Below are 24592 nucleotides of genomic sequence, written 5' to 3'. Positions count from 1 at the left end.
TCACATAAATGCCCCACTTTTTATCTATCAGTCACAGTCAACTACATTTGTGGCACAAACATTGTCCACAAATTTTCTCATAAATAAATAAATAAAACATTATTCAATGCGATCCATAGTCTGAAAGTACTATGGCATGTGATGAAATTGGACTACACATGATCATGTGAAGAAGCAACTGCCTTCTAGCATGAATTCTGATGCTATGGATGCTGCTACCAAACCTTGAAATATTTGGACCTTTGCGAGTCAAAATAAAAAAGGGATAATTGCACTGATTTGTTCAGATGAGCTACGCAGCTCCGTGGGGTATGGATTAAGACTAATAAATGGAAAACCGTAGTTGTTCAGGGAAAGTTGGTAACTTTCACAGATGACAGACCATGATGTATCTGCATGTACCAGCATAGAACTTCTTAGGAAACGCACAATCATGTAGTCAGGGACAAAACCAAAACTTAGAGTTAAAGGGGCCGGCTTTGCTATTAGTAGTATGCAGTGACTTCGGCCTTCGACTGCTTAGTCACTTAGCTGCTGGTTATTTAAAATTTTTTAAAGTGTTAGATTGTTTTTTTTAGTCAAAATTGGTTGCCTATCCTTAATTTTTTATTTTTTATTTATTTATTTATTTATTTATTTTATTTTTATTTTTAGTTTTACTATTGGTAATTTTTGTTGCTTGTATATTTCTTTTTTGGATTTTAGACTTATAAATTTTTTAATGGTCTTTAAAATGAGGAAAATGTTTGAACTACAAACTTTTTTACAAATTGTTGATAATGTAAGTGACCCAAATGCGAACCAAAAAGAGTTTGCTACCCTAACAGTTTGTAAAAATGTTATAGAAAAATTTATGACTATAACAACACTCTTAAAATAATCAATGATATTTTTATTGGGACAAAAGTGTAATTTATAAAACAAAATTACTAAAATTAGTACCCATATATATAATAATATTAAAAAAAAAATATTTGGGGAGCCATTGCCCCCCAAGTCCAACCATGGCTCTATCCATGCATGTACTTACTACTCATTAAAATAACTAGTCACGGGAAAATTTGATATAATTACTTTTTATTGGAATATTATTAAATTAATATAATATAGAATGTATATTTTTAGAAAGTCAATATTAGTTATTTGAAATTCTGTTTAAATTACAACATATGAAAAAATCCCAAAATATATTGCCCTTTAAATTCATAAATTACATGATTACTTGCATTATATGATAAAATAAGACCAACCCATCCAGCATGGCATTCTAAAGTCATCTAAATATAATCATATAAAACCACCGTTTTGTTGATCTTGTCTCATAAACCAAAAGTACCATCGATACAACTAATAAGATCTTTAAAAGGTAACATATGACAGAGAATTCTAGTAGACTACCCTCAACATTGAGATCAAGATATTTTTTTCCTAGAGAGTGTACATGTTCAACCAAGAGGAATTAATCAAGGAATATTTAATCACTGTCAATGATGTGAGTTTTCTCTTTTATTTTCTTGGTTTCTCACTTTTTAGAATGAAGATGACATTGGCATATACAAACTACAACGATTGTAGAGAAGTTATGCAAAACTATTTAATACATTATTGTTCAAAACTTTGTACAGATAAATTCAACCTCTTGTTCCATGTGTTGTAGATATGGAATCTTAAAGTTTATCCTCCACTTAGGCTTGCATTACAAATACCAATGACTTAATCATAGAAACCAACGCTATTGAGAAGCTTATGTGGTGCATTGCTTTAGTTGGTGCTAAATGTTGTAATAGAAGTTATGCAATTTCAAAACCTTGCAAAAAGACTAAAATGTGAAAACAAAATATTAATTAAAAAATGTTAAATGAAATAAGCATTGCATATATGAAATATTTAAGTAAATAATGGGGTACCACAAAGGATGTCATTATTGGTAGGTTGTCACTTGAAGTCTTGAACCCCCAAAAATTAATCCAAGGGGCTAGATATTATGATAATTGGAATAAGAATAAGTGCCAACCAAAATTCGTAAGTTTCAATAACTGATTAAGCTTGATTGTTTCCAACAACAAAACATTTATAAATTAGTTTGAAAGGAACATTGGTTGCTTCAAATAAGATTTTTTGGTTCTTTTGATGTTGGCAATTGTCCCCTGTGTTTTTTTTGCTTTTTACCTTCAATAAAATCTTGCAATTCATCAACAAAAAAAATTACTGTTATAGTTTGGCCATTTTTTCTTTGGTCATTTTTTTTTTATATATATAATTAGAAACTTTTATAGTTTTTTAGCTTTTCAAGTCATGTCTATAAAATTATACAAAAAGTGTAAAATATAGTTTTACAACTATCAAACGTTGCAAACCCACATACCCACATCGAACATCTTATTTATACTACTAACAAAGCATGTCTTTTTCCCCTTCAATCTTATTCTTGCAGTCACTAGCTATTATGTATTTAAAACAAAAGGAGACTTCCAGTTAAAAAAAATACTGAAAGTAAGCCAAACCTTGCAAAAAGAGAGTGCATATGCAAATGTGACCAATAGAAACAAAAGCAATAGAAACAAAAATATTAAAATCAAAACCATCACCATAAGGAGTTGTAATTCATGCAATATGTTGATGGCATTTATGGACATAAACTTAAGAAATTTCTCCCAACTATTGCATGCCACAAAAACATTTGAAGCTCAAAAGAGAATAGGGTGCCAAATTTAGAAATAGTGTTCAAAAGTATTCTCCCTATTGATTACTTGCTACCACACGTCTAAGAGAAATTTCATCAAGTATATGTAATGCAACAATAACAAAAAAAAAAAAAAAAAAAAAACAAATTATCGACATTCCACATGGGATAAAAAAACGAATGGTTGACAATTAAAACGTTTTTATTGTCAAAAAGGAGAAAAATAATTGAAAAAAAAATTAGGTCTAAAGACTGATCTCTTTTTCAATATGTCTCTTTTGCTTTTGCACTGTCTAGTTCTGTGGTTTTCTCAATAGATTAAATTAGATGGAGAAAGGAAGAACCGAGAGCATGAGACAGAAATTAGGAGAGACAAAATTGGTTACCTGTTTGATTGAAGAAGAGCAAAAAAGACTGTAGCATTACCAAGTCTGATGGTGTTTCGGTAGCTTCTGCAGTAGTGGAGAGGGGGCAATTATAATATATAAAGAAAATAAATCAGTAAGGAGAGAATAGGAGTTGAGATAAAGAATTGAACTAGTGCTAAATTGAAGTTAAAATGGATTTAATAAGGTGGTGGAAAAGTGGGGTGATGTTATCCCTTTGTTTGATGGAAAGAGAGACCAAGGAGGACGGTTACTTGAGAATTGGAATAGTTAGCTAGTTGTGTTTAATGGAGTAAACGGGGAAGATGAGTGGGTTGCACTCAGTCATTATGGAAAGGATTCTACATAATCTATCCCCAAAAAAAAAAAAGGAAAAAAAAAAAAAGAAAGAGGAAGTTGAAAAATAGGAAAACATTCAATGGATAGTTGGGTTTTTTTTTTTTTTTTTTTTTTTTTTTTTTTCAATAAGCTTTGTGTAATATGAGGAGAGCATAATTTAATGCTAAAAAGTCATGAGAATATGTAAAGTCATGATATATTGTAAAGTCATGAGAATATGTAGCAAAGCAAAAGAATTGAAGTAGTGCTGAATTGAGGTGAAAATGGATTTAATAAGATGGTGGAAAAGTGGGGTGATGTTATCCCTTTGTTTGATGGAGAGAGAGACCAATGAGGAAGATTAATTGAGAATTGGAATAATTAGCCGGTTGGGTTTAATGGAGTAAATGGGGAAGATGAGTGGGTCGCACTCAGTCATTATGGAAAGGATTCTACATAATCTATCCCAAAAAAAAAAAATTTTTTTGAGGAAGTTGAAGAACAGGAAAACATTCAATGGATAGTTGGGTTTTTTTTTTGTTTTTTTTTTATTTATTTTTTTATAAAAAGAAGCTTTGAGTAATAGGGGATTTTATTAAAAAATAACTATAAAACCCAAACTATATTATTAGTTAGGCAAGGTTTGAAACATATTTGGTTTCTAACAATTTGAGTTTTCTACACTCGATTTTGCCCAGTGAATTTGCACTTGGAAATCGAGTGTCTGACACTCGATTTCCATACTCATTTGGAAATCAAGTGTCTCACACTTGATTTTCTCAGAGCAAAATCAAGTCCTTTGGACTTGATTTGTTAGAAATGAAATTTGTTTCAAACATTTCTTAACTAATAATATAGTTTAGGTTTTATAGTTATTTTTTAATAAAATCCAGTAATAGGAGGAGAGCATAATTTAATGCAAAAAAGTCATGAGAATATGTAAAGTCATGATATATTGTAAAGTCATGAGAATATGTAGCAAAGCAAAATAATTAAGACTATTTAGAATGTGTAAAGTCATGAGAATATGTAAGTCATCATATATTTTGCATTCTTTTAAAAAAGTAATAAAATTAACAAAAAAGGAAAAATAAAAAAATAAAAAGATAACATGGATGATGACGTGGCTCAATTGGAGCATAGCAATAATAAATGTTACGCTTCAGCTTTTAGTAATATAATATATAGATCAATGATATTTTTAAGGGGACAAATGTGTAATTTTATAAAACAAAATTACTAAAATTAGTACCCATATATATAATAATATTTAAAAAAAAATATATTTGGGGGGCCATTGCCCCCAAGTCCAACCATGGCTCCATCCATGCATGTAGTTACTGCTTATTAAAATAATCAATAATATTTTTAAAAGGACAAAAGTGTAATTTTATAAAACAAAATTACTAAAATTAATACTCATATATATAATAATATCTTTTTAAAAAAAATATTTGGGGCACAAGTTCAACAATGGCTCCGTCCATGCATGTAGTTACTGCGCATTAAAAAGAAGCTCAAGGTTGAAGGAGTCAATGAATTGAAACTGCAAAAGAACCAGGGCCCCATTCACATTCATGTCAAAATAAAACCCTTTCCATTAAGTTATTGAATTGTTCCTATACAGCCATCTACTTCAAGATTAGTTCAGAAGACTATTTTAAATTATTGTTTTATTCATCTGACACTGTCAAAAATAGACATTTATTAAAAAGCTTTAGAAAATAACTAAGACATTCCATTTTGCTATCTCTATCAAAGCTAATTGATCCTTTGACAGTTTCAAAGAGGGACACGATTTGCTAATACAAAATTTAAAAGATAATTTGACCAAAACACGCCATCTTCAGTGGACTGTTGCTGCTTGTGTCACTACCTATGTCTCAGCATCAGCAAAACTAAGAAGTCATTGGGGTTTTCACATAGAAAGAGATTTATATATAGAACCACGATATTCATTCTTCAACCACAAAACCAGCCAAAAACTCATTTTTTTTACAATCTTGTACTCTCTAAAAAACAGGAGTCTCTAGCAGCCATGATGAAATCATCAAACTCACCCCTCTACCTGCTATCTTGCCTTCTAATGTTACTGCTTCTCCCGGTGCCTTCCCTATCAGCTGACCCCGATTCGTTACAGGACTTTTGTGTTGCAGATTTGAATGCATCCATATCAATCAATGGATTTCCTTGCATACCTGCCTCAAAAGTTAGTGCAAGTGATTTTTTCTTTGATCTGAGCAAAGAGGGTATCACTAACACATCAAACTTAAACTTCAGTCTCACTCCTGCAAATGTCCTTTCATTTCCTGCTGTCAACACTCTTGGGATTGCAATGAACCGTCTAGACTATGGCCCTGGAGGACTTAATCCACCACACTCTCACCCTCGTGCAACTGAGATGGGTTTGGTCATTAAAGGGAGGATACTTGTGGGGTTTGTGACAACTTCCAATGTGTATTACTCTAAGGTTTTAACTCCTGGAGAGATCTTTGTCATTCCTAGGGGACTTGTACACTTCCAAAAGAATGTTGGAAAAGGGAAAGGTATTGTCTTCACTTCTTTCAATAGTCACATGCCAGGGGCTGTGATTCTCTCAACAACTCTCTTTGGTTCACAACCCCCAATGCCTAATGAAGTGTTAACTCAGGCCTTCCGAGTAGATGATTCTGTTATCAATACCATAAAATCTAAATTTGGTTCTTAAGCCAAGGCCTTCCTGTTAAGGTCCCCATGATTTGAAGATTGTGTAATAAGATGTTTGAGATTGCCTACCCCCCATTTGTTGGGCTGTGTAATTCAGGTTATCAGTGTATGTTGTATTGATTATTGATTGATTTATTAAACTTTGTTATTTTTATTGATTGATTTTATGATACCTATGTTGTTATCTTTATAGATGAATTTTATGATAAATGTTTTCACCTGTGAGATGAAGTATTAAGTTCTAAATAACACAACTGAATCTCCCTCACTGTAAAAAAAATACCTTGAAGAATATACCTCTGCTCTGAATTCAGATACAATAATCTAAAAGTGTCCTGTATCAAACCCCACAAACAATAACGGCAAATTTCCATTTGGTTTCATTTTAAGTTGAGTAATTATTCAAATTGGCTTTAATGGCTTCTCTCAAAAAAATAAAAAATAAAAATAAATCGTCTCTTATGGCATTTGTCTATTGCTCATTCTGTACTTCAACATTAGTTCTATTTTAATGACTCCAAAATTTTGCATTATTTGAATTTATTTCATTACCATTATTGAAACATGTATTTGTACCAATTAGTAACATATTTAACAATGAAAAAGAAACTTTGGAAAGCAAAATTCTCTCATTACACAGTTTGGCATGAAATTGTATCAATTAGTAACTGTAACAATGAATTAGAATTTGTAACTAAGTTCCAGAAAGCAGAGTCCTTTGCTTACACGGCTTAAGAACTAATTCAACCTAGGAGATTCTATCTATGTACTAATACAATTAACTAAAATGTATCCATTAAGATGATACATAAAAGGATTAATGCATTTTCTACATATGATTTCATATTAAAATTTTAGGACATTAAAAGAGACTAGGAAACACACTTCAGCATCAAACGTGGAGAACCTACAGCACAGCTGCCCTTTGATTATAAATGATTTAAGTACCAATTCTTCTCTAATCTTCTTGCGCACTCAAGATTATGTTGCTCTTTCAAAACTACCACCAACCTGCATATGCAGCCATTTAGGTTGTGCGCTTTGAGCGTATTCCCTCATTGCTTGTGATCCAAACATCATTCCAGAAGCATCAAATGACAGTGCACCAAGCTGAAACAGCAGATCAATTAGTTAGAAAAGTCCTACAGCATATAATTCCAAAATTCTTCTTTTTGGATCTGTGATACAATTAAAAAAGTGATATTCTGTTCACAAGAGGATAACTTAATATTCAAAGCAGATTCCCAAGAGCCTATCCACAGAAAAACTAATGAGCAAGAAAAAACGGACAAGCGTGATTTGGCCCTTGGGAATAAAATACAAGCCGACATGACAAATTGAACCTAAAGATATAGAAGCGTGATTTGTCCATGTACTTAGAGTATTTGATTTAAAGCACTGAAAGGGATTAATGAATTTGGGGTGGAAGAGTGCACCGATGTCCAAGAGTGGCACCAAATGGTGAGAGGAGTTGGCATAATCATGCACACAGAAGCTCACATACATTTTGGAAGCTCTTGAAAGAACAAGTAAAGCAGAAAAAGAAGAATAATGTGAAGGGGAAAAATATATATTAAATAGGCCAAACAAACTATATTGGTCCTGAACCATGTGAGAACATTCAATTTCATCGTTAAACTACTGATTGTGTCAATTTAGTTGCTAAAGTTCTAATGAAGTTCAATGTTCCCACTTCTTGTCAACATTAACTACAGGAAGTTGTACTAATTTTTCCCCCTTCAAACTCTTTGTTCTTTTTATTAACAAGGATCAAAGCAAATTCACTCAATTTGAAAAGAATTTCACAGAAATCAATCAATTGCAAAATGTTGGAACTAAATTGAAACAATTAAAAGTTGATGGATGAAATTGAACTCTTAATATATCTAGGGACAAAAAAAGTAGCTTGCCAAAAAAGAGAAAGGGGGGGGGGGGGGGGGGGGGTTAAATCAGGGATGGCTTTATTGTAGATGTGAACGAATGTGTGTGTGCGGTTCTTTTAATCAACCCAGTTATTTAGAAATAGCCACACTCTAGATCAATATCAACATATCAGAAATTCATATATTCATTTTTCCTGTAACAAAGTATGAAGTAGTTAAGGTGCCACTATATGTTATTCAGAGAGCCAAACTAAGGCCATGACTTACACAGCAACAAAAAAAAAAATTCTGAAGGCATTAACAGTCCAATGGAATATATAAGGAAATAGGATATGAGAGTGGTGGCATAAATCTAAAAATTTAATAACATATTGAAGGGCAGCTTCAAGCTGCGCCATAAAAAACTTTGGTTAGAAATTCAATTTATCACTTTTTATAAAAATTTTGTGAAATAGAAACACCTATTGAAGTTGCAAAGAAACAATGACTGGCATAAGAAAGTAAAACAGACATATGACTATTTAGCAGGCAGATTAAGGTGTGAGGGTAAATTATGATTCAACAAAATTAATAGGTTACTATAGTTTCTCTCATTCTTAAAATCATATCTTTAACTTTTGGCAGAACAATAACTTTATCTTAGAATTATAGAAGCATTAAAAGAGATTTTCTGTTATTGAGTTGAAAATTGACTGGAGCAGAGACAAGTGAGATTCTTTTCACCCAATGCTTTCAAGAATTCACCTGCATAATTCATCACCATTATCGCAACATGCACTTTACCATCTAACAAGAAGCATCAACATTTGCTTTCCACCAATAGCAAGGAGATCTTTCCCACTAGACTTGTCTCGAAATTTGCATGCAAAGTTGGGGTTTAGGGGTCTTGGCTTCGAATCTCTGATAGTCCAAATGAATTTATTGATTCAAACCATCAAGATTGAGAGGCTTACTTGTTAGAATCACTTTATTTCTTAATTTCCAAATCATGTACATGGTCACAGCTACAATAAGAAGAGTTTGATCTTTGGAAAGCCCTCCTTGCAATGACTCACTATCTAGGATTCAAAAGCCTTAATCAGAACAAGACTTTAGTCTACACTAACCTTGTTTGTCTCTCAAAACTGATCTAAACCACACTAATCTTACCACATCACTTTTTTCTTTTTCTTTTTTTGGAGAAGAACATCACAACTTAAAAACAAGTGAACCTCAATTCTGCCTTTCTACCACATAGATACCATGTGCTGATGTGTATTCTTCCCTCCCAATCTTTTCACTAATCTTGCTTTTAGGGGTAAAAAGAAGCATCAACATTTTTAACCATTCATGGAATATGCTTTACCATAAAGATTTCCAAAAGGAGGTATGAGAATTATTGAATCTGTGCTCTTTATCAGCCCAATATTATGCGGACCTGACCAAAAAGAGTGGAGATCTCTCTCCGACCAAATCACGTTGTCTTGTGTAAGGGAAGTAGGAATAGGATTCCTGTAGCCACAGGATCCAAGGATCATCCCAAACGTTTATACAGAGGCCTTGCCCCAGAAGAAAGCATCTACCCCTAATAGAATTTCATGTACTAACCAACGCCACGAAAATGACATATTCAATACTCGAGGTTCTCACTTTTATGAGGCTCAAGAAAGGTGATTGGTAGACAGCCGTATCCTAAATTTTAGAAAAATCAATTCTCGTGCTAGAACCCACAACATATCAATTAGGCTAATAACACTTGCCATTGCACCAAAATCTGGCTCCTTTTATTACTAACTCACTGGAAATAAGAAATTCTATTTAGAAATTAAAATGTAAAAATGAATGAGCAAAGTATATTTTGATAATAATTTTACTTTATAGTGTGAAGGAAAAATGTATTGCATATTTGCATACATTGTAGAGATTATTTTTAACAAAATATTGTTTTCAGCTTTAAAATTGACATGAAGTTCAATTTTCTTCCTTAGACTATCATTAGATTTTCCACCCTAAACTATTAAAAACATTATCATTTATGTCATTAGCACATTCCGTTAATTTTTTTTATCCTATGTATCTAACAAAATGCTTGGGTGAAATTACTTAATTTGACATGCAACGCTATTAAATAAAGAATTTCTCTAGGATCACAAATTTTGTGCCATAATTTTTTTTCACAACTCTCATCAACTGTAAATAATTGTCTATCATTTTCACGTGGACCTCCCACTTTTATCTATCACTAGTTGCATACCCGCGCGTTGTGTGTAATAATTTTTTTAAGATAGTCTCATTAAATATTTTATTAATACTATAATTTTAGTTATTAACCATTAGTTTTTAAGTTAATAAAAACCTTAAATATACCTTTTTTTTTTACCTTTATACACACATATATATATAATGAATCTTTACACATACCTTTAAGAAAACTTTATATATTTCATTTTTTTGGGTGCATAAAATTGTAGACTATTACTCCATAATGATAGTGACTAATTAATTTTATATTTTTTTTTAGTGATCTCATTTGTAGCGCTTCTTACCATTATCATATATTTACTAACTGATGATTTGCATAACAAAGACAATAAATAAGAGGTAGCACTGTTCATTAGATTTTCAAAAGTAATAGTGTATGAAAATTATATATATATATATATATATATATTGTGGGGTCCAATAATCGACGGGCCAGGCCCGTTTGCTGATGAAGGGTCCAAAGGCCCAAGCCTAAAAAGGTCATGGCCAGAGTTCAAGAATAGTGTGGCCCAATTGGCCCGGAGAAGCAGCCGAGGACAGTGCAGTCCTCGGCTGACCCAAGAAAAAGGGCAGAAAGGTAAAGGGGCATGCTCGAAGGGGAAATCTAAAATATCTAGGAGAGGCTTCCTTTGCCACCTTCCCCATGCATATCTCTGCGCTTAACAGAGCCTTATCCATTAACTTTATCAACAACTCTCAACGACTTAGGTCTGAGACTGATGGGACAAGTATCAGTCTTGAAAGGGTCGACCCTACACGTGGACGAAGGAAATTGAACGCATGCGAGTATAAAAGAAAAAATATGTAACCTAAAAAGGGGCTCCTCCAGTCCCACCGAAAGGAAAAAGGGCTTCAGAGGCAAATACACTGGAACCATGCATAAATATCTTAACAAAACCACAGCCGAGGAAACATGACTTAGCCTTTCGATCCCACTCTCTACAAATGATATTGTATGGGCCCATTCACGTCCTGACCCAACTGCAATTTCGGTCGGTTCCGGACTGTGTCCCTACAATTGGCGCCGTCTGTGGGGAGGCTTGCGTGTTAGCTCGAGCGGTGGCGAAGTTGAGCTTCTATCGAACAAGGGACTATGAGGATGCCTGTATCACCGGCGACACATTGTTGCTATTCCAACATAGGCTCCCACTAGGGGCTACGTTCCACGGTGTCAACGACATGGGCAAGCCTAGGGGCTTCAAACATCAGGCCAGCTTCCCCCACCTTATTCGAGGAGCTAAACCTTCGGGAGATAAGCAAATAAGGAAGAATACAAGTTTTGGACAGAACCAAGGCCTTGCATGGTCCTCGGACCCAAGCCTCTGGGGAAACCAACTACTTAAAAAGAGAATACAAGTTTTGGACAGAACCAAGGCCTTGCATGGTCCTCGGACCCAAGCCTCTAGGGAAACCAACTATTTAAAAAGAGAATACAAGTTTTGGACAGAACCAAGGCCTTGCATGGTTCTCGGACCCAAGCCTCTGGGGAAACCAACTACTTAAAAAAGAAGCATACAAGTTTTGGACAGAACCAAGGCCTTGTATGGTCCTCGGACCTAAGCCTCTGGGGAAACCAACTACTTAAAAAGAAGCATACAAGTTTTGGACAGAACCAAGGCCTTGTATGGTCCTCGGACCCAAGCCTCTAGGGAAACCAACTACTTAAAAAGAAGCATACAAGTTTTGGACAGAACCAAGGCCTTGTATGGTCCTCGGACCCAAGCCTCTGGGGAAACGAACTACTTAAAAAAAGAAGCATACAAGTTTTGGACAGAACCAAGGCCTTGTATGGTCCTCGGACCCAAGCCTCTGGGGAAACCAACTACTTAAAAAAGAAGCATACAAGTTTTGGACAGAACCAAGGCCTTGTATGGTCCTCGGACCCAAGCCTCTGGGGAAACCAACTACTTAAAAAGAAGCATACAAGTTTTGGACAGAACCAAGGCCTTGCATAGTCCTCGGACCCAAGCCTCTGGGGAAACCAACTACTTAAAAAGAGAATACAAGTTTTGGACAGAACCAAGGCCTTGCATGGTCCTCGGACCCAAGCCTCTAGGGAAAGCAACTACTTAAAAAGAAGCATACAAGTTTTGGACAGAACCAAGGCCTTGCATGGTCCTCGGACCCAAGCCTCTGGGGAAACCAACTACTTAAAAAGAGAATACAAGTTTTGGACAGAACCAAGGCCTTGCATGGTCCTCGGACCCAAGCCTCTGGGGAAACCAACTACTTAAAAAAGGAAGCATACAAGTTTTGGACAGAACCAAGGCCTTGTATGGTCCTCGGACCCAAGCCTCTGGGGAAACCAACTACTTAAAAAAGAAGCATACAAGTTTTGGACAGAACCAAGGCCTTGTATGGTCCTCGGACCCAAGCCTCTGCGGAAACCAACTACTTAAAAAAGAAGCATACAAGTTTTGGACAGAACTAAGGCCTTGCATGGTCCTCGGACCTAAGCCTCAGGGGAAACCAACTACTTAAAAAGAAGCATACAAGTTTTGGACAGAACCAAGGCCTTGTATGGTCCTCGGACCCAAGCCTCTAGGGAAACCAACTACTTAAAAAAGAAGCATACAAGTTTTGGACAGAACCAAGGCCTTGCATGGTCCTCGGACCCAAGCCTCTGGGGAAACCAACTACTTAAAAAGAAGCATACAAGTTTTGGACAGAACCAAGGCCTTGTATGGTCCTCTGGGGAAACCAACTACTTAAAAAGAAGCATACAGGTTTTGGACAGAACCAAGGCCTTGTATGGTCCTCGGACCCAAGCCTCTAGGGAAACCAACTACTTAAAAAGAAGCATACAAGTTTTGGACAGAACCAAGGCCTTGCATGGTCCTCGGACCCAAGCCTCTGGGGAAACCAACTACTTAAAAAGAGAATACAAGTTTTGGACAGAACCAAGGCCTTGCATGGTCCTCGGACCCAAGCCTCTAGGGAAACCAACTACTTAAAAAGAAGCATACAAGTTTTGGACAGAACCAAGGCCTTGCATGGTCCTCGGACCCAAGCCTCTGGGGAAACCAACTACTTAAAAAGAGAATACAAGTTTTGGACAGAACTAAGGCCTTGCATGGTCCTCGGACCCAAGCCTATGGGGAAACCAACTACTTAAAAAAGGAAGCATACAAGTTTTGGACAGAACCAAGGCCTTGTATGGTCCTCGGACCCAAGCCTCTGGGGAAACCAACTACTTAAAAAAGAAGCATACAAGTTTTGGACAGAACCAAGGCCTTGTATGGTCCTCGGACCCAAGCCTCTGGGGAAACCAACTACTTAAAAAAGAAGCATACAAGTTTTGGACAGAACCAAGGCCTTGCATGGTCCTCGGACCCAAGCCTCTGGGGAAACCAACTACTTAAAAAGAAGCATACAAGTTTTGGACAGAACCAAGGCCTTGTATGGTCCTCGGACCCAAGCCTCTGGGGAAACCAACTACTTAAAAAAGAAGCATACAAGTTTTGGACAGAACCAAGACCTTGTATGGTCCTCGGACCCAAGCCTCTGAGGAAACCAACTACTTAAAAAAGAAGCATACAAGTTTTGGACAGAACCAAGGCCTTGTATGGTCCTCTGGGGAAACCAACTACTTAAAAAGAAGCATACAAGTTTTGGACAGAACCAAGGCCTTGTATGGTCCTCGGACCCAAGCCTCTAGGGAAACCAACTACTTAAAAAGAAGCATACAAGTTTTGGACAGAACCAAGGCCTTGCATGGTCCTCGGACCCAAGCCTCTGGGGAAACCAACTACTTAAAAAGAGAATACAAGTTTTGGACAGAACCAAGGCCTTGCATGGTCCTCGGACCCAAGCCTCTAGGGAAACCAACTACTTAAAAAGAAGCATACAAGTTTTGGACAGAACCAAGGCCTTGCATGGTCCTCGGACCCAAGCCTCTGGGGAAACCAACTACTTAAAAAGAGAATACAAGTTTTGGACAGAACTAAGGCCTTGCATGGTCCTCGGACCCAAGCCTATGGGGAAACCAACTACTTAAAAAAGGAAGCATACAAGTTTTGGACAGAACCAAGGCCTTGTATGGTCCTCGGACCCAAGCCTCTGGGGAAACCAACTACTTAAAAAAGAAGCATACAAGTTTTGGACAGAACCAAGGCCTTGTATGGTCCTCGGACCCAAGCCTCTGGGGAAACCAACTACTTAAAAAAGAAGCATACAAGTTTTGGACAGAACCAAGGCCTTGCATGGTCCTCGGACCCAAGCCTCTGGGGAAACCAACTACTTAAAAAGAAGCATACAAGTTTTGGACAGAACCAAGGCCTTGTATGGTCCTCGGACCCAAGCCTCTGGGGAAACCAACTACTTAAAAAAGAAGCATACAAGTTTTGGACAGAACTAAGGCCTTGTATGGTCCTCGGACCCAAGCCTCTGGGGAAACCAACTACTTAAAAAAGAAGCATACAAGTTTTGGACAGAACCAAGGCCTTGCATGGTCCTCGGACCCAAGCCTCTGGGGAAACCAACTACTTAAAAAGAAGCATACAAGTTTTGGACAGAACCAAGGCCTTGCATGGTCCTCGGACCCAAGTCTCTGGGGAAACCAACTACTTAAAAAGAAGCATACAAGTTTTGGACAGAACCAAGGCCTTGCATGGTCCTCGGACCCAAGCCTCTGGGGAAACCAACTACTTAAAAAGAGAATACAAGTTTTGGACAGAACCAAGGCCTTGCATGGTCCTCGGACCCAAGCCTCTGGAGAAACCAACTACTTAAAAAAGGAAGCATACAAGTTTTGGACAGAACCAAGGCCTTGTATGGTCCTCGGACCCAAGCCTCTGGGGAAACCAACTACTTAAAAAAGAAGCATACAAGTTTTGGACAGAATCAAGGCCTTGTATGGTCCTCAGACCCAAGCCTCTGGGGAAACCAACTACTTAAAAAAGAAGCATACAAGTTTTGGACAGAACCAAGGCCTTGTGTGGTCCTCGGACCCAAGCCTCTGGGGAAACCAACTACTTAAAAAAGAAGCATACAGGTTTTGGACAGAACCAAGGCCTTGCATGGTCCTCGGACCTAAGCCTCTGGGGAAACCAACTACTTAAAAAGAAGCATACAAGTTTTGGACAGAACCAAGGCCTTGCATGGTCCTCGGACCCAAGCCTCTGGGGAAACCAACTACTTAAAAAGGGAATACAAGTTTTGGACAGAACCAAGGCCTTGCATGGTCCTCGGACCCAAGCCTCTGGGGAAACCAACTACTTAAAAAAAGGAAGCATACAAGTTTTAGACAGAACCAAGGCCTTGTATGGTCCTCGGACCCAAGCCTCTGGGGAAACTAACTACTTATAAAGAAAAACAGTATTACGTGGATTTCCTAGTTTGTCCTTGAATCCTCAACGCTAAAGGGACCAGTATGGAATGGAGTAACATGTTTCCAAAAGCATAATCGAAGTCATGCAATGCTCGGTCGTGCCCTTGGATGAATTATTCAAAGTTTGTCGTCCTCAGACAATACTCCCGCGCTTATTACGGAACGTTCAACCGTCATCTCGGTTAGTTTCCTAAGTTTAACTTACTATGAGTTATTACTATGCCTGATAGTGTCGGTAGATTAGAATTAGTTGGGTTGTGTTTCAAAAGTTCTTGCTTTAAATACCTCCGAGGAAGAACACACACATAGAGTACACCCACTCACAGAGTAGTGTTATCAAAGGAACAGCATTCAAAACAAGTAGAGAAATTTCCATTTTTTACTAAAGCAAAGAAATAGTACAGCGTACAATAAAAGCTAGAATCAGTTTGTGCCAAAGATCACTACATAACCAAAAAGAAAGGAATATACAAGAGAATAAAGTAAAGCCGAGGAAGTAGATCAGAGGAGAGGTTGGCTACAGCTCCAAGATTTTGTTCTTCCTCAATGCTTTCACTTGCCCACAACTCAAACAACAAAAGAGACCCAACTTGAACCTGACACCGTTGAAGGAAAGGTGCAGGGAGTGGGAAGTTGAGGGGTTTTCTCTAAACATACGTCTGCCGCAAAGCAGAGGTGCCGATGGTGGAAAATCTTTCTTCTGTCGTACCAAAATTCTGGCGTGGGCAGAACCTGCTTCGGATTTGACTAAAAGAGGGAAAGATTCCCTTCCCCCTCGATCGAAATGAAGTATTCTTCTGAACTTAAGCTTCCTATGCCCATACCGTACTATTCTGAGTCTCATGAAGGCAGGGTGCATCTGCGGCGGAGAAAGTTCTTTCTTCCTAACCCTTGCCTTAAACATGTTATGCTAAGGGAGGAGAGTTCCGGATATGGAAGCTGTGATGTGGGAGAAAATCTGAAGGATTTGTGCATATATAAAGCAAATTTCTCTCCCTCCCATTTATTTGAAAAGACAAGGTGATAGCAGTCAACTCACGCGGCGTCCCAAGGAACGCTACAGACAAAACAGTTCTGGCTCAACTTCCAACATCAAACTGCGACCACAAGATTAAAGAGCCTCGTAAAGGCGCACCTCAGTCACTGTGACATCAGAGAGTACCACGTGGCCAGAAGTTGTAGAAATATCTCTTAATTCATGGGCTAAGTGGATTCGTGGCCCCGGGCCCGCTTTGCGTGAGGGCCCAGGTATTGTGGCCCACGCCGAGCAATGGCCGTGGCCGAGGACAACCCCTGTTCGGCGCCTTGGGAGATGCCTTATGAAAGGGAGAATCTGAACTCAAAGAGTCTTGGATAGAACCTAGGACTTGCATGGTCCTCGGACTCAAGCCTATGGGAAAACCAAGTACAAAAGAGATATCTTATAAGTCTTGGACAGAACCTAGGACTTGCATGGTCCTCGGACTCAAGCCTAGAGGGAAACCAAGAACACAAAAAAGATATCTTATAAGTCTTGGACAGAACCTAGGACTTGCAGAGCCCTCGGACTCAAGCCTATGGGGAAACCGAGCACCTAAAAGAAAAAGTATAAGTCCTAAACAAAACCCTGGCTGTGCGAAGTCCTCGGACTCAGACCTTTTGGGAAATCAACTACTCGGATGGAGAAGTTTCTCGGCTTAAATACTGGAAAAGGTTAGGCCAGTGTGTTAAGAATAGGGCGTAACGAACCGATGATCGTTAGGCTAAGGAAATTGCTCATTGAAAGGATGACATGTCCTCGGATAATTACTTTTTACACCTTATCAAGCACTTAGTCCCCATCGCGACTAATGTTAAGGTAAGTCTCGTTCCTCACTGGTCGGATTGTTATGTCGAATAATAATTTTGTTAAAGTTATCATGGCGTCTTTTTATTAGCAAGTATTTTGGCCTTAGTTATCATGGGTTCAAATGCTATATTACTGTGCCGAGCAGAACTTGCAAATTTATCAAAACGTATAAACAGAACATGCGAAATAGAATAACAGTAACTTTTATTAATATAAAAAATTATTATTACAACGTACAAGGAAGGGCTTACACAAGCCTATACAAAAATGAACTGCCGAAGCAGTAATAACATCCGTAATACAGATAAGTAGACCGCCAGGTGTCTTCTGAAAGCGCCTTCAAAATCTCTCTGAAATCTTTGTCTCAGTACTGCTCATATCGGGATAAGAACCTCTTACAGAAAAGAAGGAGAAGGAAGAAGAATTGGAACACATGGAAGCACTTCAGCAAACTCTTGTCGCTGAAGAAAGCAAGGGAAAAAGAAGATGGAGGACATGAGTAGGAAGGAGGAGAAGAAGAGGGAAGCAATGAAAAGAAAGTAAAAGAAGCAAAAGAGGGAGAAGGGGAGCCATATTAGGTATGCTCATGAGAGAGCGGATGGAGATGACAAGGGAGGTTTTCGACTCAGTCACACCGGAAGTGAGGTGTGACGAGTCCCTGCTTCGGATTTTGGCTAAAAGGATGGGGAGACAAATCTTGAGTCTCCACCATCCTTGCCCTGACCGAGCCATCTCAAGTTTTGTTAGGGCATGGCGTTTCTGGAAAAGGAATGATTCATTCATGGCCGACTACTACGGTGGATGTATTATTGGATAAGGAGTAACCAGACGGAAGAAGTGAACTAGAAGAAGGGCCTAGGGGATTCAGATATGAAAGAATCACCTCTGGTTTTCTCTCTTTATATAAGGGAGTAAGACAAGGGCACGTAACACGTTCTGATCCCCAAGGAAATCTGCGAATAAATGCGCATCCGTTTCGCTCCCCCACGTTATCAGTAACCGTAAGATTTGGGAGGTCTCGTAAAAGGAAGATATTAAAGGCGTGCCACGGATGACCAAACGGTATAAGCTCATCACGAGTAAACCGAGGGAAACATCTTGTGGACCGGCGCATTCCTCGGGGAGGTGAAGAGTCGCCAACGTTGATCAAGGGCCGAATTAAATAAGCAGTAATGAGAGCTCGGAGTTACCAAAACCCCCATTTCCAACCAAGAGGCCGGACAGCAGGATTTTGAGGGGCTATTGTGGGGTCCAATAATCGACGGGCCAGGCCCGTTTGCTGATGAAGGGTCCAAAGGCCCAAGCCTAAAAAGGTCATGGCCAGAGTTCAAGAATAGTGTGGCCCAATCGGCCCGGAGAAGCAGCCGAGGACAGTGCAGTCCTCGGCTGACCCAAGAAAAAGGGCAGAAAGGTAAAGGGGCATGCTCGAAGGGGAAATCTAAAATATCTAAGAGAGGCTTCCTTTGCCACCTTCCCCATGCATATCTCTGCGCCTAACAGAGCCTTATCCATTAACTTTATCAACAACTTTCAACGACTTAGGTCTGAGACTGATGGGACAAGTATTAGTCTTGAAAGGGTCGACCCTACACGTGGACGAAGGAAATTGAATGCATGCGAGTATAAAAGAAAAAATATGTAACCTAAAAAGGGGCTCCTCCAGTCCCACTGAAAGGAAAAAGGGCTTCAGAGGCAAATATACTGGAACCATGCATAAATATCTTAACAAAACCACAGCCGGGGAAACATGACTTAGCCTTTCGATCCCACTCTCTACAAATGATATTGTATGGGCCCATTCACGTCCTAACCCAACTGTAATTTCGGTCGGTTCCGGACTGTGTCCCTACATATATATATATATATATATATATATATATATAATAAATAAGGTTAAATGAAATGTCAAAAAATGGATTTTTAAATTTTCTAACTTTATTTCTTATGTAATTTCTACTACTATTAGTGAACATCTCTTTTTTAGTTATGATTAATATGGTTTCCATAGTTAGAGTTTGATTAGTTTTAAATTTAAATTTAGTACTATGATTGTATTTAATTGTTGATTGTTGATTTAATTTTTTAAGTGAATTTAATGGTTTATGTTACTTCACTGTAAAGTTTTTAATGTTTTCCACACGGTAATCTCTATTTTAGTTTTTATTTCTCCTTACAACCTCTTTGTTTTCCAATCAACGATTACTAATTGACTTTTGGTTTTTTTTCTTTATCTACTCTTTATTACTTTGTATTGGTTTTTTTCTATACCATCTCTCTCTCTCTCTCCATTGGCAACCTATCATTTTCCAAAATTTGATGATGATTCTATAACATTAAATATGAATTATTAGTTTTTTTTTTTAATTTAGTGTTTCTAACTTGATTTTTTTTTTTCCTTCCTTTGATGCATTGGGTGTGAGAATAAGTGTTTCCCTAGCATTACTCCACTTAATGTGGACAATTTTATTTATTTAATTTAGGCAAAATATTATTTTAAATTTTTTTTTAAATGAGTGGAAATATAAATAATTTAATGATATATATGGGGGATGTGGCTGAATTTAAATGTTAAATAAAATTATATGAGAAAAAAATAAAAATAAAATACATAAAAATAAACACTAACTTATCCAAATAATTCTATGTAATATAATAATAGTACATTCTTATATACTATTTTTAATTATTTATAATGCAATATGATAATATTTAATAATCAAAGTCATAAAAAAATAAAATAAAAACTTAAAACACAAAACTAAATCCCATCAACCAAAATAGAGTTCTAAAGAATACAAAACTTTATCAAGCTAAAATAGAGATGCAAGAAAAATAAAAATCCACCAAAAAATTGAGGGAGAAAGAGTGGAAAATAACCACTTTTTTGTGAGAGAAAATTATGTAAAGAATGGAAGAGTGAATGACAAATTTATACTAAGAGAATGATAATAAAAAGAAAAAAATAATAAAGGAAGATAAAAGGAAAGAGAAAGAGTGATATCAAGGTAGAATGTTTGGAGAGATGAAAAGGTAAAAAGAAGGAGAAAGGTTGGAGAAAGTGTAAATGTTAAAAAAAAAATTAGTACAATTTGATGAGCACAATTTTCTTTTATTTGAACTTAAGTAAAATATTACAGTTTCTATTTTTTAAAACAAAAAGAGAGAGAAAATATAAATAATTTAATGATAAAGAGGATGTGGTTGAATTTCAATATTGAGTAAAATAGAAGAGAAGAAACAAATAAGAAAAATTAAAATATATAACAATAAACACTAAATTATCCAAATTATGCTATGTAATGGAATACTATTTTATTTTTATCTGCTATCTTTAATTTTTTATTATGTAATCGGATAAAATTTAACAATCAAAGAGAAAAATAATAATAATAATAATAATAATAACATAAAATACAAAACTAAATCGTATCAACTTAAATTAGAATTCTTAAAAACACAAAAATTTATCAAACTAAAGTGAAGATGCAATAAAAAATAAAAATCCACCAAAACATTGAGAGAGAGAGAGAGAGAGAGAGAGAGAGAGAGAGAGAGAGAGAGAGAGAGAGAGAGAGAGAGAGAGAGAGAGAGAGAGAGAGAGAGAAAACCTTTTTGTGAGAGAAAACTATATAAAGAATGGAAAAGAGTAACAAATCTATAGTAAGAGGGAAGGGATAAGAAGAGACAAATAAAGGAAGATAAAGGGAAAGATGAATAGCAATATTAAAGTAAAGGGTAGTGGGGAGATGAAAAAGTGAGGGAAGAAGAAAAGTTGAAGAAAGTGTAAATATTTAAAAAAAAAAAGTGAATGTAAAAAAAATTATAGGAAAATTGGAAATAAAAAAGAAATATATATATCTTAAAACCAACAAAGATGAATATGTAAAGTTAATAATCTATTTATATTTATTTTTTTGTAAAAAAAAAAAAAAGAATAAATAATAATTATTTGGCAAATGACGTGGCGATAAAGTGGCGCAATAGGAATTTAATAGCAATAAATGCCACCTTTCAGCTTTTAGTAATATATAGATTTACCATCAATCACATCAAAGATATGACAAAAGTAAGCTGTGGCACAAAAATTGTCCACAAATTTTCTAATAAATAAATAAATAAAATATTCATCACTGCGATCTATAGTCTGAAAGTAAATAGGGCGTGTGATGAAATTGGATTACGCATGATTGAATTCATGACTCAGTCTTGTTGCTGATTTTTCTGCCATGAATTTTGCTGGATGCTGATACCGAACCTTGAATAATTTGGACCTTTACAAGTCAAAATAAACAATTGATAATTGCATTGATTTGTTCAAATGAGCTATGCAGCTCCATGGGGTATGGATTAAGATTAATAATTGGAAAACCGTAATTGTTCAAGGAAAGCTGGTAACTTTCACAGATGACAGACCATGATGTATCTGCAGTCATGTATCATCATAGAACTTCTTTGAAAACACAATCATGTAGTGATAGTGTGATACTGCTCATTGAAGAGAGGTCCCGGGACCACCATATGGAAATTTTGTTAACTTTTAAATTATGTAGCTAAACAGCCTCTTTTTTTTTTTTTTTAATTATCTAGTAAAATCCTACTCTTTTGAAACTCAACAATGTTGATGTTTAGTTTTAATTGGAACTTAAGTACTATATATATTTTTAAGTGGAACTATTGAGTTTTGCGCAAAACTTTCAAAGAAAATAATTAAGTAACAAAATATGCAGAAAACACGATATTCGAGTTAAAAAAAAAAAAAGAAAAAAAAAGGAGTTATTTTACTGTATAATTTGAAAAATTGGTTGTCTGACTACATTAATTAAAAATTAAGTATATTTGGTCATTTTTGCCTAAATATAGATATGGACTAGGTCTCTTCCCACATATCCGACCACTATAACGAGTAAAGACTCCTAAAAAAAAAAAAAAAAAAGACTACAGTTCTCCATAAAGAGCAAAAATTTCCAAGGTTGAAGGATTCAATGAATTGAAATTGCAATAAGTACCGGACCCAGTCAAATTCATGTCATAAAATGACAAAACCCTTTCCATTTAGTCATTGAATTATTAATTTACAGCCATTTACTCCAAGATTAGTCAAAAATCGTCTCTCTTTTAAATTATTGAATTGTCCATCTGACAAAGTGTCAAAAAAAAAAAAAAAACTAATGATCTAGAATATAATTAAAGATCCGTTTGGTAGGAGGGGTGAAAGAGTGAGAGAATAAAAAAAAATTATTTTCTCTCATTTTTGTTTGGTTGAGAGTGGAAAAGTGAAAGGATAAAAAAAATGAGTTTGAATAAATTTACTAATATAGGCCTGTTAAAAAATGATGTCAAATTATTAAAAAAAAAAAAGTGACAAATAACCACACAAAAAAGAGCAATAACCCAAAATTTTTTATAAAAATAAAAAACATGTTAAAAAAAAAAAATCACATCCAGTAAAAATATAAACTATCACGCCCAAGACCTAAAAAAAAGAAAAAAGAAAAAAGAAAGAGACAACCGGCAACGTGATTGCCAAAAAATAAATAAATAAATAAAAAATAAAGTGAGGATATTTGTGTAAATTACATCATTCAACATTTTTTCCTCCCAATTTTTCTCTTAAATTAGAAGGATAAAAAAATGTAGGCTCAGATAGATTATTTTCCTCCCTATTTTCTGTCTTTCTTATTTTCTCTCCTAAACCAAACAGTAAAAAAAGTCATTTTTCACCTTATTTTCCTCTACCTATTTTTCATCCATCCTGTTTTCACATAAACCAAACATCCATCCTGTTTTCACATAAACCAAACATACTCTCAGATTTTTCCATCTTGCTATCTTTATCAAAGACAACTGATCCTTCAACATTTTCCAAGCGGAACACCATATGCGAATACAAAATTAAATGATATTTTGAGGACTGCTCACCTTTTTCACTTGACTTTGTTAATTGCTACTTGTGTGACTTCCTATGTCTGCATCAGCAAAACTAGCAAGGAAGACTATTGGGGTTGTTTTCACATAGAAAGAGTGTTATATATAGAACCATTATCATCATTCTTCAACCACAAAACCAACCCAAGACTTTTATCTTTTACAATTTTGTATACTCTCTAATAAACAGGAGCTTGTAGCACTAGCAGCCATGATAAAATCATCAAACTCAGCCCTCTACTTGCTATCTTGCCTTACAGTGTTGCTGCTTCTCCCGGTGCCTTCCCTATCGGCTGACCCTGATCAATTACAGGACTTTTGTGTTGCAGATTTGAAAGCATCCATGTCGATCAATGGCTTCCCATGCAAACCAGCCTCAAAAGTCAGTGCAAGTGATTTTTTCTTTGATCTGAGCAAAGAGGGTGTCACTAACACATCAAATTTAAACTTCAGTATCACTTCTGCAAATGTCCTTACATTCCCTGCTGTCAACACTCTTGGGATCGCAATGAACCGTGTAGACTACGGCCCTGGAGGACTCAATCCACCACACTCTCACCCTCGTGCATCTGAGTCTGGTGTGATCATTAAAGGGAGAGTACTTGTGGGGTTTGTGACAACTCAGAATGAGTATTACTCCAAGGTTTTGAAACCTGGTGAGATTTTTGTCATTCCTAGGGGACTTGTACACTTCCAAAAGAATGTTGGAAAAGGGAAAGCTCTTGCATACACCTCTTTCAACAGTCACTTGCCAGGGGCTGTGACTCTCGCAACAACTCTCTTTGGTTCACAACCATCAATGCCTAATGAAGTGTTAACTCAGGCCTTCCGAGTAGAAGATTCTGTTATCAATACCATGAAATCTAAATTTGGTTCTTAAGCCAAGGCCTTCCTGTTAAGGTCCCTTTGATTTGAAGATTTTGTAATACGATGTTTGAGATTGCCTGCCTCCCATTTGTTGGGCTGTGTAATTCAGGTTATCAGTGTATGTTGTTTTAATTATTGATTGATTCTATAAAATTTGTTGCTTTGATTATGCCTTGTTATGTTTATTGATGAATTTTATGATAAATGTTTTCACCTGTGAGTACAAGTATTGAGTTCTAAATAAAACAACCGAAGCTCCCTCGCTGTTAAATAAGATACCTTGAAGAATGTACCTCTGAATTCTGATACAATAATCCAAGTGTCCTCTGTCAAACCCCCACATACAATGACAGCAAATTGTCACAAAGTACTTACAACTCAAATTAATTTTCATCTGGCTTCATTTTTAAGTAGAAAGTAATGATT

At 36.2% G+C, this 24592-nt stretch overlaps 2 protein-coding genes across 2 annotated transcripts; both read left to right on the top strand.

Moving 5' to 3' along the window:
* Positions 1–5326: 5326 nt before the first annotated feature.
* Positions 5327–24335, top strand: LOC126702951 (germin-like protein subfamily T member 2). Its single transcript, XM_050401819.1, has 2 exons — positions 5327–6114; positions 24200–24335. Exon 1 carries the CDS (start codon positions 5426–5428, stop codon positions 6092–6094), a length of 669 nt encoding a protein of 222 aa, XP_050257776.1. The 5' UTR covers positions 5327–5425; the 3' UTR covers positions 6095–6114; positions 24200–24335.
* Positions 23417–24335, top strand: LOC126702950 (germin-like protein subfamily T member 2). The gene has a single exon (XM_050401818.1). The coding sequence runs from the start codon at positions 23511–23513 to the stop codon at positions 24177–24179; it is 669 nt and encodes a 222-aa protein (XP_050257775.1). The 5' UTR covers positions 23417–23510; the 3' UTR covers positions 24180–24335.
* Positions 24336–24592: the final 257 nt, after the last annotated feature.

This window comes from Quercus robur, chromosome 10 (genome assembly GCF_932294415.1).
Source record: "Quercus robur chromosome 10, dhQueRobu3.1, whole genome shotgun sequence".
In the NCBI taxonomy this organism is placed as follows: domain Eukaryota; kingdom Viridiplantae; phylum Streptophyta; class Magnoliopsida; order Fagales; family Fagaceae; genus Quercus; species Quercus robur.
Note: the sequence above shows the minus strand (reverse complement) of the source record. Positions and strands in the feature narration are given on the sequence as shown.

Bases quoted from the DNA above. Each gene is read 5' to 3' on its own strand.
- LOC126702951 (XM_050401819.1), top strand. From the start codon at position 5,426: ATGATGAAATCATCAAACTCACCCCTCTACCTGCTATCTTGCCTTCTA.
- LOC126702950 (XM_050401818.1), top strand. From the start codon at position 23,511: ATGATAAAATCATCAAACTCAGCCCTCTACTTGCTATCTTGCCTTACA.